The sequence below is a fragment of the Solanum verrucosum genome, unplaced genomic scaffold (assembly GCF_900185275.1).
Source record: "Solanum verrucosum unplaced genomic scaffold, falcon-dt-bn FXZP01000067.1, whole genome shotgun sequence".
In the NCBI taxonomy this organism is placed as follows: domain Eukaryota; kingdom Viridiplantae; phylum Streptophyta; class Magnoliopsida; order Solanales; family Solanaceae; genus Solanum; species Solanum verrucosum.
The window spans coordinates 1206859-1223513 of NW_026020175.1; the positions used below are offsets into that span (position 1 = coordinate 1206859).

General features: G+C 35.5%; 4 protein-coding genes across 4 annotated transcripts in view; all 4 read left to right on the forward strand.

Moving 5' to 3' along the window:
• The window catches only part of LOC125828933 (disease resistance protein RGA2-like), a 149808-nt gene extending 138267 nt beyond the window's left edge, over nt 1-11541 (forward strand). The window contains exon 2 of the mRNA XM_049508241.1: nt 11125-11541. The gene's annotated coding sequence lies outside the window, so the exon portion shown is untranslated. The remainder of the gene's footprint in view (nt 1-11124) is intronic.
• LOC125828936 (V-type proton ATPase 16 kDa proteolipid subunit) lies at nt 450-7275 on the forward strand. The gene is made up of 3 exons (XM_049508244.1): nt 450-602; nt 1047-1332; nt 6873-7275. The coding sequence occupies exons 1-3, from the start codon at nt 527-529 to the stop codon at nt 7003-7005; spliced, it is 495 nt and encodes a 164-aa protein (XP_049364201.1). The 5' UTR covers nt 450-526; the 3' UTR covers nt 7006-7275.
• On the forward strand, nt 10063-11088 carry LOC125828905 (putative disease resistance protein RGA4). Its single transcript, XM_049508215.1, has one exon. The coding sequence runs from the start codon at nt 10063-10065 to the stop codon at nt 11086-11088; it is 1026 nt and encodes a 341-aa protein (XP_049364172.1).
• LOC125828906 (putative disease resistance RPP13-like protein 1) lies at nt 11094-11435 on the forward strand. Its single transcript, XM_049508216.1, has one exon. The coding sequence runs from the start codon at nt 11094-11096 to the stop codon at nt 11433-11435; it is 342 nt and encodes a 113-aa protein (XP_049364173.1).
• Nucleotides 11542-16655: the final 5114 nt, after the last annotated feature.

Sequence of the window (16655 nt, forward strand, 5' to 3'; positions counted from 1 at the left end):
TTACTTTTAAATTATTTTTTTTTTAAAAATTAAACTATTTAAATGCCAAGTGGCAAAAAGTATTAAGTTTTTTCTGAAAAAATAAAAATAAAATAATATTTAAGGTTTTTTCACGCGCTTAGCTGAAGTGAAAAACACTTTTTTTGCCACATCAACATTTTGTGTTTAATAGGTATACTTTTTGAACTATTTAGGTGTTCAATAGATAATAGTCATAGTTGAGGTGTCTATGTGAAATATGCAGACAACTTTAAGGGGCGTCAAATGACTTAGGCCTAAATTTTATGGCCATTTATGTAGTTTTCCCTGTATGAATGGCAAAATAGTTTGGTGTTGAATGTTATCCCCTCTTAAGATCCGAAGTTGTGCAGTCGGCCCAAAATAGCCTGGAAAGCCCAAACCCATTATGACCAAGTTATCGATTATTCCATTTGCTTCAACACCAATGGACACTGTGTGAGGGAGGAGAAAAAAAAATCTATTCAGCTCCAAAACTCAAAATTCTCAGATCCAAATCTTAACCACAATGTCGAACTTTGCCGGAGATGAAACTGCTCCTTTCTTCGGCTTCCTTGGTGCTGCCGCTGCCCTCGTCTTCTCATGTAAGTTCTACCTTAGATCTACAGAGTCCATGACAGCTGATGTTTGAATTTCGTCTTCTAGTCAACTCATGAAATCGTTTGAATAATGTTAGCACTGCTGCTGGTTCTTTGCATCTACCAGCTTGAAATCTCCGATCGGCCTCTGATCATATTTAATTCCGTATGCTAATTTGCTAGCGTTGCTTTTTTATTACTAGTAGTTCAATTTGTTGCTTTTGATTTACATATGGAGCTGAACAGTATTGAAAATTATATCATTTTATTAAATCTGTACCTGTTATGAGTTATGACCATCTAAGACAGTGAGATTTTGCATCTATAAGATTTAAATATTGGATCTGTCTTTGCTGGAAATACGAGCACATCATATGTGAATCAGCCTAGCTCATCTTATGCTCATTTGCAACTGATCACAAATCTAATTTTATTTTGAATAATTCGTAGGTATGGGGGCAGCTTATGGAACAGCAAAGAGTGGTGTTGGAGTGGCGTCAATGGGAGTGATGAGGCCGGAGTTGGTGATGAAATCAATTGTTCCAGTGGTTATGGCTGGTGTGTTAGGTATTTATGGCTTGATTATTGCTGTGATCATCAGTACTGGGATTAACCCCAAAACAAAGTCGTATTACCTATTTGATGGCTATGCTCATCTCTCATCTGGACTTGCTTGTGGTCTTGCTGGACTTTCTGCTGGAATGGCTATTGGTATTGTTGGAGATGCTGGTGTTAGGTATTGATTCCTTGATTTTTTTTATTGGTTCCGTGTCCTTTTCTTTCTTTGCTAGCTAGTGCCTGTTGAATCTTAATTGAATAGTTAGAATGTGAAAGATCATATACGAAGAACTCCGCCACATTGATTTTTATTGTTATGCTGTTAGAACAAATTGATAGATGATCTTTGTACTGTTTGTCATTTGGTAATCTGGAGAGGATAAACTTTTAGTTGTCGAACATTTTTACAAAAAAGAAAAAGAGAATTGTTTTTAGCAGTCGGAACTAGAGTTCCAGTGAGAGTGGATCTAGTAGAATGTAGTACGTTGCATCTTGATAGAGATTCCTTGGTATGTGTATGCTATGATTTGTAAAAATTGCATTCTAAATAAAGAGTTCAAATCGAGAACATAGTTGCCTGGTAATTTTAGTTAAGGTTCAATTTAATTCTTCTGTTCACAATCTTAATTTCAGATCCCCTTCCGTACACACTGTGCTGATAATGTATATCAGATAATAATTCTGAGTAAGAAAGATAACATTATCTTTTGTTTTTTGTGCTTGAGAACCTAAAATTTTAAATTATGGATTAAGACAAGTTTAGATGATGATTGATAGTGAGGAGTATATTGTTTGCTCCATTGGTGACTTGAACCCACAACCTTAGGGTTGAAGGTTGAGGGTGCTTACCACTTGAGCAATTGAGTATACTACCAACTCCAATTACTGGGGAAGCAATTTGTGTTTTTATTTGCAATGAGCAAGTAATTTACAAAATATTTAGTAATAATATAATTATCGCACCCAAGGGTGTCATCTAGTAGGCAATGAAGTGAGAAGAATCATGAGCTCTCAGGTACAAATCCTAATGGAGGCATAAAACACAAGGTGATTTCTTTCCATGTACCTAAGCTTTGGTGATCCAACTTATCTGGTACTTGTGTTGGTAGGAGGTATCAGGTACACAATGGGATAATCTAAGTGTGTGCAAGCTGACATATACACTACAATCAATAAAAAATAGTAGTGTTCCCATTTCAATTTGTTTGACCTATTTTGACTTGACACAACGTTTAAGAATTCTTTTTTTGAATCTCATGGTAGGTAGTAAATTAAAATACGTCAAATGTATCAAAATTTTCATTAATCTTGATTCTTGTGGTTTAAACTAAAGAGTTTCTAAAAAAGGAAAGAATCTTTATTTGAACAGACTAAAAAAGAAAGTAGGCCAAACAACTTTCATCTTTAACTAAAAAATAATACTTCCATCTTATTTAGCTTAAAAAATAAAATTTCCAACTTATTTAGCTTAAAATAAAACTTTCATCTTATTTAGCTTAAAAATAAAACTTCCATCTTATTTAGCTTAAAAATAAAACTTCCATCTTATTTAGCTTAAAAATAAAACTTCCATTTTAAGTTTATCAAAGTAAAAGAAATTTTATTATTGAAGATATCTACATTTTTAATTGATATATAGAGTATAATTTTTAAGTGAGTAATATACTTGATTCAAAATATGTAATTTAGTAGTGGAGTGAATATTTTAAGAGAAATCAAAATATAAATAAAGAGAAAATGGCCAAATGACCCTCCAATCTATTACCGGATTTCCAACTACACACCTATTCTCTGCGGGAGTCTTATTACCCCCTTGAACTACTTTAAAATGGAATAAATAACCTCTTACGTGCTGAGTTGGCATAGAGAGTGTATCTCACTCTCTTTGAGAGAGTGTATCTCACTCTCTTTGAGAGAGTGAGTTGCCTAATTTTTTTGTAATTTCCGTTTTTTTTCTAATTTTCTTTTTTCTTTCTCTTTCTTCTTATTTATCTATACACCATTTTTCACCATTATCATTGTTGAAGCTTTTTCAATGGATGTTTGAAATAAAAATTATCAACAACAAATGCATTTAATGAATAAATAATTTTTCAATAAACTTATTTAGGACATATCTAACAAATTAATTTTTTTTTATTTTTAAAACATACCCATTAATTTTTTTTTTTAAAGGATGGATTCAAGAGTAACAAAATCAAAGTGAAGTAATTGTATATTTAAAAAATATTTTCAAACTTAATAAAAGAAACTAAAACAAAACAATTTTTTCTACATTTTAAAAGAAGGATCCTACATGTTCTCCTAAAATTCATGAAGAATCAAAATCAAAAACTCAAATTATAAATTAATCATGAAAATTTTAGAGGGAGAAATAATAAAGAATGGGGAAGAGAGAGAGAGGTTTCTAAAATTGGTGTTACAAATTGGTCTTCTCATCCGCGATTATTTTGAGTTGTCGGCGAAATCTTCAAGGGATGAATCTGATCTCGAATGTTCATGACCCATTTAATGTGTATTTGAAATTGTCCAAGGAAGAAAATCAAACGAAATGTAAAAAAATGTGGAAAATTGTTGAATTAGTTGGATGAAAGATTTGATTAATTAGGACATCTATCTTCTAAACTCTAGAGATTCGGAGTAGATGAAAAGGTGAGTTGAATTTTCATTTTTATAAAATGTTAGAGATATAGAAATTTATTGAGGTAAAAATTGATGTTTAGTGTAGTTAGGTTGAAGAAATGATTGGGGAAGAAAGAAAGAGGAAGGAGAAGAACTTTTTTTTTAAAAAAAATCATTAAATGATGAAATACACGTGTCAAGTGCGTGTATTTCACCACAAGACAGATGGCTGGTAATGACATTTCAGGGAGGAAATAATTCCACTTTAAAATAGCTCAGGGGGTAATAGGACTCCCGTGAAGTATAAGTGTGTAGTTGGAAATCCAGTTACAAATTGGGGGGTCATTTGGCCATTTTTCTCTATAAATAAACATAAGAATTAGACAAATAAATTCAACTTATAATATATTCATAAATAAAAATTGTATTTATAAAATGTAATTCTTTAATAGAAAAATATATTATCATAAAAACAACGATTAATTAAGGTTGTGAATGTTATTATAGTTGTTACAAATTATGTTAATATACATGAATGTAAAAGTGGTGTATAAAAGAGAGTTTAAAGGGGTGTTTTTGTTATTTTACATACTTTATCCCAAGATAAGTTATCCTGAGATTACTATTCCACCCTAGGGAGGGATAACTTATCCCAGTATTATTTATTAATCCTGAGATACGTTATCCCATCCCGTCTAACCAAACAAGGGATTAAGAGACACTAAATTTTATTCCATGATAACTTTCTCTTATCTATCACACCAAACGACCCCTTAGAAAGTTTTCCATGGTTTATCATAGGCATGTATCATGAGTTCAAAACCTAACTATTGAACCAAATCTTGTTTTTAGGTGGAGGACCCATTGTCTCTGAGTTTCATAGTTGAAACAACAGATTTCTCAGTTATAAAAAACTATAACTATGAAAAAAGTAGACGAGTTGTAATCTTTTCACCCGTTATTAAAAAGTAGGAATGAGCAGAATGCGCATTATATACCGACTCCAATTTGAAATTGCTTATTTTACTTCCTCTGTTCCAATTTATGTGGTAGAATTTGATTCATCATGAAGTTTAGGAAAGACAGAAAGACTTGGAACTTTTGGTTTTAAAACCCGCCATGACCATTTTGTGGTTATATCATGCCATTAAGGATCATATGAGAAATTCAAAATTAAATTGTTTCTAATAGAGAGGCACCACTTTTTTTTGGAATGATTTATTAAGGAAATAGTACCACATGAATTGGAATACATGGAGTTGTTTGTTATTGTTTAGTTATTAAATATTGAGTTAACCATTGTGTACCATTATCCTTTGATAGTGGGAACATTTGCCTTCCACAAGTTATTTTTTGGTTTTTAAGTGTAGAACTAAGTTATATTGGTTTTGAAAGTTCAACATTACCATGACTAGAAGGTGATAAAGCAACATATCAAATTTTATATTGGTTTTGAAAGTTCAAATTTTCAAATGAAATGTTTGTCCACAAGTTTTTTTTTTGATGATCGTGGTGTCCGGGCCAACTTTTGTGCACCTCGACTAATTCCACTTTATACATGCCACCTCCCACCAACAACAAGTACTAGGTAACTTTGTCCACCAAGGCTAGGACAAAAAGGAAGATTCACTAGTGTTTTTTGTTCCCACTGAATTTTGAATCTGAGACCTCAGGGTTCTCAACCACTTCATTGACTATTAGGCCACACCCTTGGGTGTCAATGTTTGTCCATAGGTTGAGTCAGTAATGCATCTTAAATTGCTTTAACTTGTCAAAAAGTATATTGTGTGTGCAACTTAATCTCATGCACTCATGAGGGGCATGCATTTTTGTTTTCTTAATTATTGCTTTGGAAAACTTAGGGATCACTATTCAAATAATGTCTTTTCTTGTTTGACTTAGGTCAATAACATTCTTCCTTTCTCGAAAGATGTAAACTAATCTTTTCGTCTGTTCCAAAGTGTTGGTGTATGCTTTATATGTAAAAACACCATTCCTCTTTTATGCTCCCCTTTTGAATATATACTACTTAAAAGGTTACATGTCACAACTTCTACTTTTTAGAATCTCAAAGTTGTCAAAAAATAACATCTTCATCTTCTATGATTGCCAGGACTTGTAGGAGTCTTATTTATGATTATTTTATTCTGCTTTTCCCTCTTCTTAGAAATAAATTTTAGCGACAATGTGTGCTGTTATTTCTTTTCTTTTATTTGCAGTTTCAAGCTACTGTTAAAATTCATTGACCTTTTCCAGTCCATCCAGATTTAGTTTTCCCATTAAGTTAAAAAACAAAGATAAGCACTAGTCTCATCCTGCATCAGTCGGGGGATAGCTGTTAACATAACCTGTAGGTTGATTATTTTGTGACATTCCTGAAAAGTAAACCCCGCTTTTGGGGCTATACCGGGTTTGTTGTTGTATTCCTGCAAAGGAAACTTATGTAACATAAAATTAAAGAGAGACCTGAAGTCTTGTAGAAGCATTTCTCCTAAGAAAGTGGGAAGCGAATAGAAAAGAAAATAACATTCTTGCATTTCAATCCCAGTGGTTAGTTAAGGCTCAATGGTTTTCTTTGAATCTTGCAATTTTTGTGGTCTAAGGTGTTGACTTGCAGAGCAAACTGTCCCAGATGTAGGTGCATGTTTGCAGTTAATATAGCTGAAATATAGTAGGGGTATATTTAACAGAATGGGTGCCTTTCATTCATTGCTCTGCCCTAGGATTCCTTCTCTCCATATCTTTTAGCCACTCGTCAACTCTTCACGCTTAGTTACTGTTCCCAGCTTATGGTAATATCTGTTACATGTTAGGAAAAAAACATACAACGACTTCTGGAGATCACCCATTAAAACTGTCTAAATTCTTTCCCTTTTATTCTCAAGTCTATATGACTTTGCCTAAAGTATGCATGGCATGTAACAACCAAACACTCAATCTAATGACTGTTGCAGGCTAGTTATTACATATTCAGCTTAGGATTGATCCATTCTATTCACTTTGGTTGGGATGGCCTATTTGTATTTTCTGTTGTCAAGCTGATCGTAACTTTATAATTGATTCCTATTTGTGTACTGAACAACAATCATTTTCTAGGGCTAATGCACAACAACCCAAGCTTTTTGTTGGGATGATCCTCATTCTCATTTTCGCTGAAGCCTTGGCTCTTTATGGGCTTATTGTTGGCATTATCTTGTCTTCCCGAGCTGGGCAGTCTAGAGCTGAGTGAACTTGACTCCATTCTTGCCGCACTGTATGTGGGACTTCAGAAGATCAAGACAGCTAAAGCCGAAAGTCAAAAAGTATCTATTACGTGTATTGTTATTCATGACACCACAGCTGTCACTTCAATTTGTTGGTGTTATGTGCTGTTTGTAGAAATAGGAATTCATTTTTTTCCACTTAATAATAGCTTAAAGAGCTGTGCAATTTGGTCTGTATTTAATGTGTATTTTGCACTCATTATTTGTGAACAGTCTGAGAACTATTTCTTTTCTAAGATTCGTGCATGTACGAACTACTTCTCATCTAGTATATTATGTTTACTCTGCATCTATGGGATTGAATTTGAATATTTCTTTTATCAACCAAGTTATATTTGGTGGTACTTACTTGAAGGTGCATATACTTGGTGCTCATAATGTATTCATTATTTTACAAGTAAAAGGTACTATTCTTTATGACAATAAATATTAATCGAGTTGACTCAGGACACATCAGTTTCAACTTGCAATTTTACCCTTTATATTTTACATAATGCATTGCTTATTCTAAAATTATATCTAAATCGCTTTAAAATGTTTTGTATAGAATAACATGAGATACATGTGCTGAAAATTAGTAAGTAGAGAAGGATGAACCTATTATCCAGCTTCAATCCATGCACCACCTGGCCCATGGACAACCAATATTGTGACTAACACTTATGGGGTCTCAGTATCAGAAATTTGTGACTTAAATTATTCGGGTGCATAGATTATAAGGTGGGTGTAGGGACTAGAATTCTATTCTTTCCAGACAAATGGATCGCCAGAGTTCACTCATGGAGGATTTTCCAGATTTATTTTCTTTTGGTGGCAACCCTGAAGCCTCTATTGCTGAGACCTGGACGAACCAAGGATGAAATTTCATCTTTAGGAGGCTTCTAAATGACGGGGAGGTTGAGAGAGTGGCCAGCTTACTGCAAAGATTAAATGATTTCTCTGGTTTAAATACTAGCCCTGATACAATGATAGATGGAGACATGATAGGGATGAAAAATTTTCAGTGGAGGATTATACAGAAGAAATTTGTCCTCACAAACTGGGAGCATCTCTGGACCTTGGAAACAAATATGGAAATCTAATATCCTACCAAGATCAAGTGTTTCACATGGCAAGTATGTAGAAGAGCATGCCTAACTCATGAGAAACTGAAAAAGAGAGGTTTTGAGATTGTCGCAAGGTGCTTCTTTTGCCATGAAAAGGAGGAAACAAATAGTCATCTGTTTCTTCATTGTAGAGTGAGTTCTCAGGTGTGGCATATGTTTTATAATCTCCTCCAAAAATCATGGGTGATGCCTGAGCATACAACAGATCTTCTAACCTGCTGGATGAGGAGAGGTGGGAGTTAAATACAGAAAAAAATGGTGGAGCCTAGTCCCTTCTTGCATATGGTGGTCAATCTGGAAGGAAAGAAATAATCGATGTTTTGAGAATATTACTAATCCAATGCAATATTTTCGGTGTAAAGAAGAGGGTATAGATGAGGTAGGACAGCTAGTAGATTTCCTAGGCTCTCTGTAATTAGGATTACTTGCATTGTAATTTTTTGATGGTTGACAGATACCCGCGTTGCTGAGGAATACAACTTTACCTTGCTTAAAAAAACATGTGGATACTTGCAGGAAGCACAACCAGATTGACATAAAACAGTATAACCAACAATTCTGTAATTTAACAAAATCAAACACAGAGCACCTAAAAATAGCCACTTGGTTAGCAAGAGCACTTGCATCTCATTATAAGTTTTTTTGAAACATTAGGCAGAACTACATTAATATCATATAAACACAGATCCCTTGTGTGCTTCTCATCATTAATCTTGTATAGTGAAAAAGGAGATAGCTCAATCTAATGACTCTTTTTTCCCCTCTACCTTTCATAACCACTCTTGCTAAACCTTTTTCACTTTATTTACAATGTACATTGTATTGTATGTATCATTCTGTATCTAATCATTCCTTACATTTTTACACTCTATATCTTTCTCGTTATTAGGGAAATCTACACTTGGTTTACAAAGTCCAAACATGAATTGCTAATTTATAAAAGACGAAATGGCTTGGGAGATCCTTGTACTTATTTTGATTTGTAGACCTAACTACTTAGGTTACTACTGTAAATGTACTGACTCCAGATCAGTTTCTGTTGCTTGGGATAGAACTATGGGTGGAGGAAATGGAGGAGTCATAGTGGAAGAAGAAAGTGGAATTTCTACGGCATAAAGTGGCTCGCGGGGGACTTGAACTTGATTTCCCTATGATCACAAAACAATTTGATGTAAGAATGTAAAATGATGTGGCAAGTTTTATCTCAATTCACATTTTTGATTTTGAACTCTAGTCGAGCTGATGGCGAGATCGATTCTTTGTTGGAGTTTCAAGAGGAAGGAGAGGAACCACTGATGCAAGTCTACATATCATAGAGCTGGCAGCGGAGGTGTACAAGTTAGTTAGTGGGTGATGTCCAATAGTTAGTTGGTGCCCATTAGTTAGTTACAATTCTGTTACAAAAGTCAGTTGAATGTTCAGGAGTAGTTAGTTGAATTCATTAGTGGATTAGATCCATATATACCAGGTAAAAGATTTCAATTGATTCATTAAATGATGATACATTTCTTTTTCTTCTAAAATTCTCTCTCTTCTGATATCTCGGCTTCCAGTCGTGAATTAGCATCTCAGTTCTTCAAGTTCAAAGCTCCTAGAATTGTTCTTCTTAATTGATGCTTAATTGACTGTCATTGTGCATCAACCACCGCCAAATGGTGCTTTTACAAAAGTATGGCAGCGTGATTGAGAGACGCAATGAGTTTGGAGTGGTTTAAAGTAGTGTGTTGGAACCACTAGGTGATGCCTGATAAAGTGGACTGGGTTGACAAATCAGAATGAAGTACGAGGGTCTTTTAGTCATTCACTTTTATTGTGTAGTATAAATTATTGTCTTCCTCTTAATGGTCCACAAACAGCTAGCTAAAGAAGACTTGTGCAAAAACTTTGAGAAGACTTTGTGAAGGAGCAAACACAACTATGGCCGATCCTGTAATTGGTGCTACAGTTCAAGTTTTGCTTGAAAAACTGCTTTCTCTCACTATTGAGGAACTCAGTAGCTCAAGGGACTGCAAGAAAGATCTGGAAATGCTTACAAAAAATGTATCCTTGATCCAAGCTTTCATTCATGATGCTGAAAGACGACAAGTTGAGGATCAGGCTGTCAAACTATGGCTCAAGAGGCTTGAGAAAGCTGCTGAAAATATGTTTGATGAATTTAGGTATGAATCTATCAAAAGACAAGTGAAAATCCGAAACAAACCGATGAAAAAGGTCAGTGATTACTTTTCTCATACAGCTTTGAAGAGCAAAATGTCACGAAAAACCAACAACATCAATGAAGAGTTAAGGGCTGTCAATAAGTTAGCCAAAAACCTCGGTCTCCAATTACTCATGGTTCCTCCTCGGCAAACACTACCAATTTGTGAAACAGATTTCGTAGTAGTTGCTTCGGAGGTTGTTGGTAGAGACAACGATGTTGCAGAGATAAAGAGGAAGATGTTGAACATGAGAGATGATATTGTTCTGTGCTCCATTCCCATAGTGGGTCTGGGGGGTTTAGGGAAAACAGCTGTGGCTAAGAGAATTTTCAACAATGAACAAATCGAGAAACACTTTGAAAAGAGAGTTTGGTTGTGTCTACCTGAAATGTCAGAAACGAAGAGCTTTCTTCAACTAATCCTCGAATCATTGATAAAGAGGAAAGTTGAGGTCCAAAGCAGAGACATAATAGTCAAGATGCTACAAGATAAACTGGCAGGAAGAAAGTATTTGCTTGTCCTGGATGATTTGTGGCGTGTTAACTCTACATTGTGGGTAGAGTTTGTAGATACTTTGCGAGGAATGAATACATCCCGAGGAAACTTCATTCTCGTGACTACTCGTATGGAACAGGTGGCATCCACAGTAGCAACTGTAGCTCCTCATAAGTTGGAAAAATTAGCAAAAGATCATCCATTTTCAAACAAAGAGCATTTGTTGATGGGGAAGTTCCAGAGGAAATAGTGATCATGGAGAACAGGATTGTTGAAATGTGTCAAGGTCTACCATTGGCGGCAAGTGTGTTGGGAGGCCTTTTACGCAACAAGCAAAAACATGAATGGCAGGCAATTCTTGATGGAAACCCCCTTGTTGCAGGTGAAGATGATAACAGAGAAAATAGCGTTAAGAAAATCCTAAAACTCAGCTATGATTATCTACCATCTCCACATCTGAAAAAATGCTTTGCTTACTTTGCAATGTTTCCAAAAGATTTTGAGTTTGAAAAGGACCAACTAATCCAACTCTGGATGGCAGAAGGCTTTCTTCATCCATGTCAAGAGATCACTGTAATGGAAGACATCGGGTACTAGTTCTTTCAGCTCTTGTTGCGAAATTCCTTGCTGCAAGATGTTAAGTTAGATAAGCAAAACAACATAACACACTGTAAGATGCACGATCTTGTGCATGATTTGGCTGGGGATATCTTAAAATCTAAACTATTTGATCCGAGGAGCGATGGTGGAGAAAATCTTTCTCAAGAGCGATATTTTGGATGGGACTCACCAAGTGATCAAATAGATAAGATAAAAGAGCCAGAATGTTTGTCCAGTTCAGGAATGAAGGAGTTGTCAGCCAAAATAGGGAAGCTGATACACTTAAGATATCTTGATCTCTCGGACACTAAGATCACAGCCTTGCCCCACTCCATTTGCGAGCGTTATAATTTGCAAACATTTAGATTCTACAAATTCGGTTCACTCTTGGCACTTCCATATGAGATGGGAAATATGATAAGTTTGCGACACATTTACTTCTGTTCTCGGTCTCAGATGCCACTTAACATGGGACAATTGACTTGTCTTCAGACCCTACAGTATTTCAATGTGGGTTTAGAGAAAGGTTGTCGAATAGAAGAATTAGGTCATTTGAAGAACCTTAGAGGTAAGTTGAGGATCAATGGTCTCCAATTGGTCCATAATAGAGAAGAAGCTTGAACAACATATCTACGGGAGAAACTGAATATTTACAAGCTGGCATATTTATGGTCCCATGAGGAATCAAAAGGATGTGCAATCAATGATCAGCATGTGTTGGATGGTCTTCAACCGCATCCTAACTTGAAAACATTAGAAGTGAAGAACTACTTGGGTACTAGATTTTCTTCATTGTTCAGTGAAGAATTGCTACCAAATTTGGTCAAGTTGAAATTAAGTGGTTGCAAAAGGTGCAAAGAAATTCCACCGCTTGGCCAACTGAAGTTCCTTCGGCATCTTGAGCTGATAGGACTCCTTGAATTGGAATTCATCGGACCTACATTTTATGGTGTTGAGGTTAATGATAATGGATCGTGCAGCAAAATCCAAGTGTTCCCGTCATTGAAAGAACTTCTATTGGAGAATATGTATAGCCTTATTGAGTGGAATTGATACCAACAACAAGAGGGGTAAGAATGTTTGCTAAGCTTGAGAATTTGAGGATTAGAAACTGTCCATTGTTAAAAAGTACTCCGAATCAATTTGAAATCCTACGTGAATTAGAGATTGTGAGAGTTGACAGTAAAATGCCATTGTTGAACTTGTGCAGCAACTTGACATCTCTCGTAAAGTTAAGGGTCTATTTTGTGAAAGAGCTCACTTGTTTACCAGATGAGATGCTACGCAACAACGTTTCACTTCAACACCTATGGGTCTCAGTGTGCGGTGAGTTTCGTGAATTCCCACAAAGCTTGTATAATCTCCGTTCTCTTAAGAGCTTAATGATTGACAGCTGCACCAATTTCAGTTCCCAGTGGAGAGAATTATTTGACTTCCCTCCAATGTTTCATTTATACAATTGTGATGGATTGACCAGTTTACCAAGTGGAATGCTAGAGCATTGTCGTTCTCTGGAGTCTTTGTGTCACGACCCAAAAATGGACGTGATGGCACTCGTCTTAACCCACTAAGACAAGTCAGCCTAAAACTCAACCATTACAATAAAATGCGGAAATTTTTATAATAAACTCAAATATACCCCCAAAATCTGGTTGTCACGTGTACAAGCCTCTAAAGTATTACAATTGAATCAAAAGAAAAATACAAGTCTCATATGACATTGTTTCTAGAGTAGAACAAGATCATAAACAGGAGTAAGAAGGATCGCTGAGAAGACAAACAACTACCTCACAAATCTCCCAGAAGCCTCGAAAAAGAAGAGAATAACAAGTACCACAAAAATCCAGGCTCGTAACCTACAAAAATTTGTAGAAGCAAGGGGTGAGTACCAAACCACACGGTACTCAGCAAGTAAACCTCTAAACACGAGCTAAGGGGATAGAATACAAGTACTCACACCCCAACCGAACCTTCACAACTACAATCTGTATAAAACCAGCCCAACTTAACAGTTCACAATTTACAAGCACATATCTCATCAACAACATTCTAACAATCATATATTCTCAACAACAAGTTCGTCAATTACCACCTCCACAACTACAACCTGCTTAGTACCAGCCCAACATAACAGTTCGCAGTTTACAAAACACATAGCTCAACACAACACTCTAACAATTTCATATCCTCAACAACAACAATAGTTTCATATCCTCAACAACAACACTCTAACAATTGCATATCTTCAACAACACTCTAACAATTGCATATCTTCAACAACAAGCTTAATATTCATCAGTCATAAGTTCCATAGAAAGGCACTCACAAGATCAGCAACACACAAGATCAAGTTCACCAATAATAAAGAAGTGCAATGCAATGAAATGCAATGTCAAGTATAGTGATGCATGTCTGACCTAGTGATACACACCCGCTATCTCTCAGTCCGGGACCCATGGGGGACATATCTTTCCATGCATCCATCGCGGCGGGCGATACGACCCTCGATAATAGTAACCATCGCAGCGCGCGATACGTCCCTCAAAATATAGTATCCGTCGCGGCGCACGACACGTCCCTCGAAATATAGTATCCGTCGCGGCGCGCGACACGTCCCTTGAAATATAGTATCCATCGCGGCGCGCGATACGTCCCTCGAAATGGTACATTCTCTTTATTTTCTTATTCTTTCTCAATGCACATAACACTTGTCACAACCATGTCTCAGAGCAATGCAAATGACATGTTCACACAAATAATGAAGAGATGACCATTTTCATAACATTGCACAATTCACAACAACACAATCAGGATACAACATCAACAATGATTCAACAAGCCTTTCAAACAATTCTCAATACATCACACAAACAATTGATCACATTGCCTTTTATTATCCCTTTCTCATCATTAGAATTAATCAATGTGGACAAGTCAACCCATCACCAAGCCTCATTAACCTAAACACATATTAGAAGGAAATACATGAATTCCATACACTTAACAAGGGTTTAGAAATCCACTTGCCTCAAGTAATAGAACAATCACTCTGGGACTTGAGCCTTTCCCTTTTGCTAAGCTTCCAAATCAATGCAAATCTAATCAAGTACACAATCACAATAAGATTTTGAAACTAGCAACACCCATTTTACTATAGGTTAGCCTAGACCCAAAAACTCACTCAATTTATAATCAAGTTCCTAAATCTTGATTCCAACCAATAGGTCAAATCTCATATTTCCTAAATTTCAAGTCTAAGGTTAAGTCATAATTTCTCCAAACACTTCAACCCTGAGAGTTTTCATATAATATAATATACCCAATATTCAATTTCACATCTTAATATATCAAAACTTGAATCATAATGTGATAACTAGATATTAACTAATGTCAAATATTAGTTATTTGCCTCAAAACAATTTGCAGATTAACATATTTCTAATGTTCAACTATAAACATTAATTCACTAAACTATTAGCTCCACAATCACGTCCAATGATTAGGCCATCATTGTCCAATGATTAGGTATCATTGGACAATGATTAGGCATTAGAAATCAGCCATATTCTTACCCCAACTGCAATACATACGCCACTGACTTTGGTTCAACTTTTCCTATTCAATTTTCTTACTTTCTTTCACAACCAACATTGCAGTAATAATCATTAAAACACGACATAAGCCAATAGAAATGTCAAACCTATATTCGTTCATCAATTGGTATCAATATATAATAACTTGCCACTCACATGTTGTCCCTTTAAGACCCAATTCTAATAGCATACACAATTAAGTGTTCACTCTTTTTCCTTCGACCATTAAGAAGACTGTCGCACTGACGCCACATGCATGTTATTATTAGTGGGAAATATTAGTTAACTAATGGGACAATTTAGCGTAAACTCTTTCACTAGAAATTATGTACAAAACAACAATCATAAAAGCTCAGCCAAAATACTTACGTGAAGGAAGACCACTCGCTGCTCATTGATGCCGCTTAGGGTTTCTCCCTATTCTCTTTATTTTTCTTTTCTAAAATAATTAAAAAGGTTAAATCTCACTAATTTTATTTATATACATGGGTCAAGTGATAAAGGGTACCAAGTAAATTATGGACTTGGCCCATTAACCCCCAATTAAATAAATTAATTATTTAACAAATATCCATAAACTAAATAATCGTAGTTAAACAAATAGTTCAAAATTCCCAACCAACTTCACAAACTGATCAAAAGTGACTCAGGGCAACTACCGAGATGGGTAAAACAATATTTTTTGTAAAAATTTCTAAAAATGACTTTCCGGGTCATTACACTTTGAGGTTCCACTACTGTAACAATTTAGTTTCCTTCCCTTTACATGTGGGGGAAATGACTTCACTTTCATGTTTGGGTTTATCACATTGTCCCAACTTGATTAGTGTACCCGCAGGGAGCCTTCACCTTATCACTGGGTTACGGCGTTTGGAAATTGGTCCTTTCTCAGAGATGGTGGATTTTGAGGAATTCCAATTGATATTTAATGGCATTCAATCTCTTCATACGTTGGAGGTGTGGGGACACTTGCACAGAGATCAAAATATATGGATTCGGAATTGAGGCTCTTCCTCATAGATTTGGAGACCTTACTTCTCTTGAAAGATTAACTCTAGTGGGGTGCAAACGGCTACAACATTTGAACTTCTCAGATGCCATGCCCAAATTACGATATCTGTGGATAAATGATTGTCCATTGTTAGAAGCTCTGTCGGATGAGCTCGGCAACCTTGTTTCTTTGCAAGAGTTAGTTTTACGGAAATGCGAGAAACTAGAGCATCTTCCATCTAGAGATGCCATGTGACGCCTCACCAAATTAGAATATATGATGATCCATGATTGTCCATTGTTAGAAGCACTATCGGATGCACGGATGACAATTGGGTGGGTTGGGTCAAATTTGGGCAGATCATAATGAGTTATAACAACAATCGGGTCAAAATCCAACTCAACCGTCAAGACCCAACCCAATTTTTACTAAATTTAATTATTTTATTTATTCTTTAAAATTATTTTAGTACCTAATAAAATTATCCTTTTCTTTATTATGGCTATATATATAACATATCTGATTGAAAAAAAGTTTTTTTTTAAAATATTCTGATAAGTTTTGTCATGAGCCAATTTGAGTTACATATCAACCCAATTTTTAATGGGTTGAGCTAATGAATGAGCGGGTCAA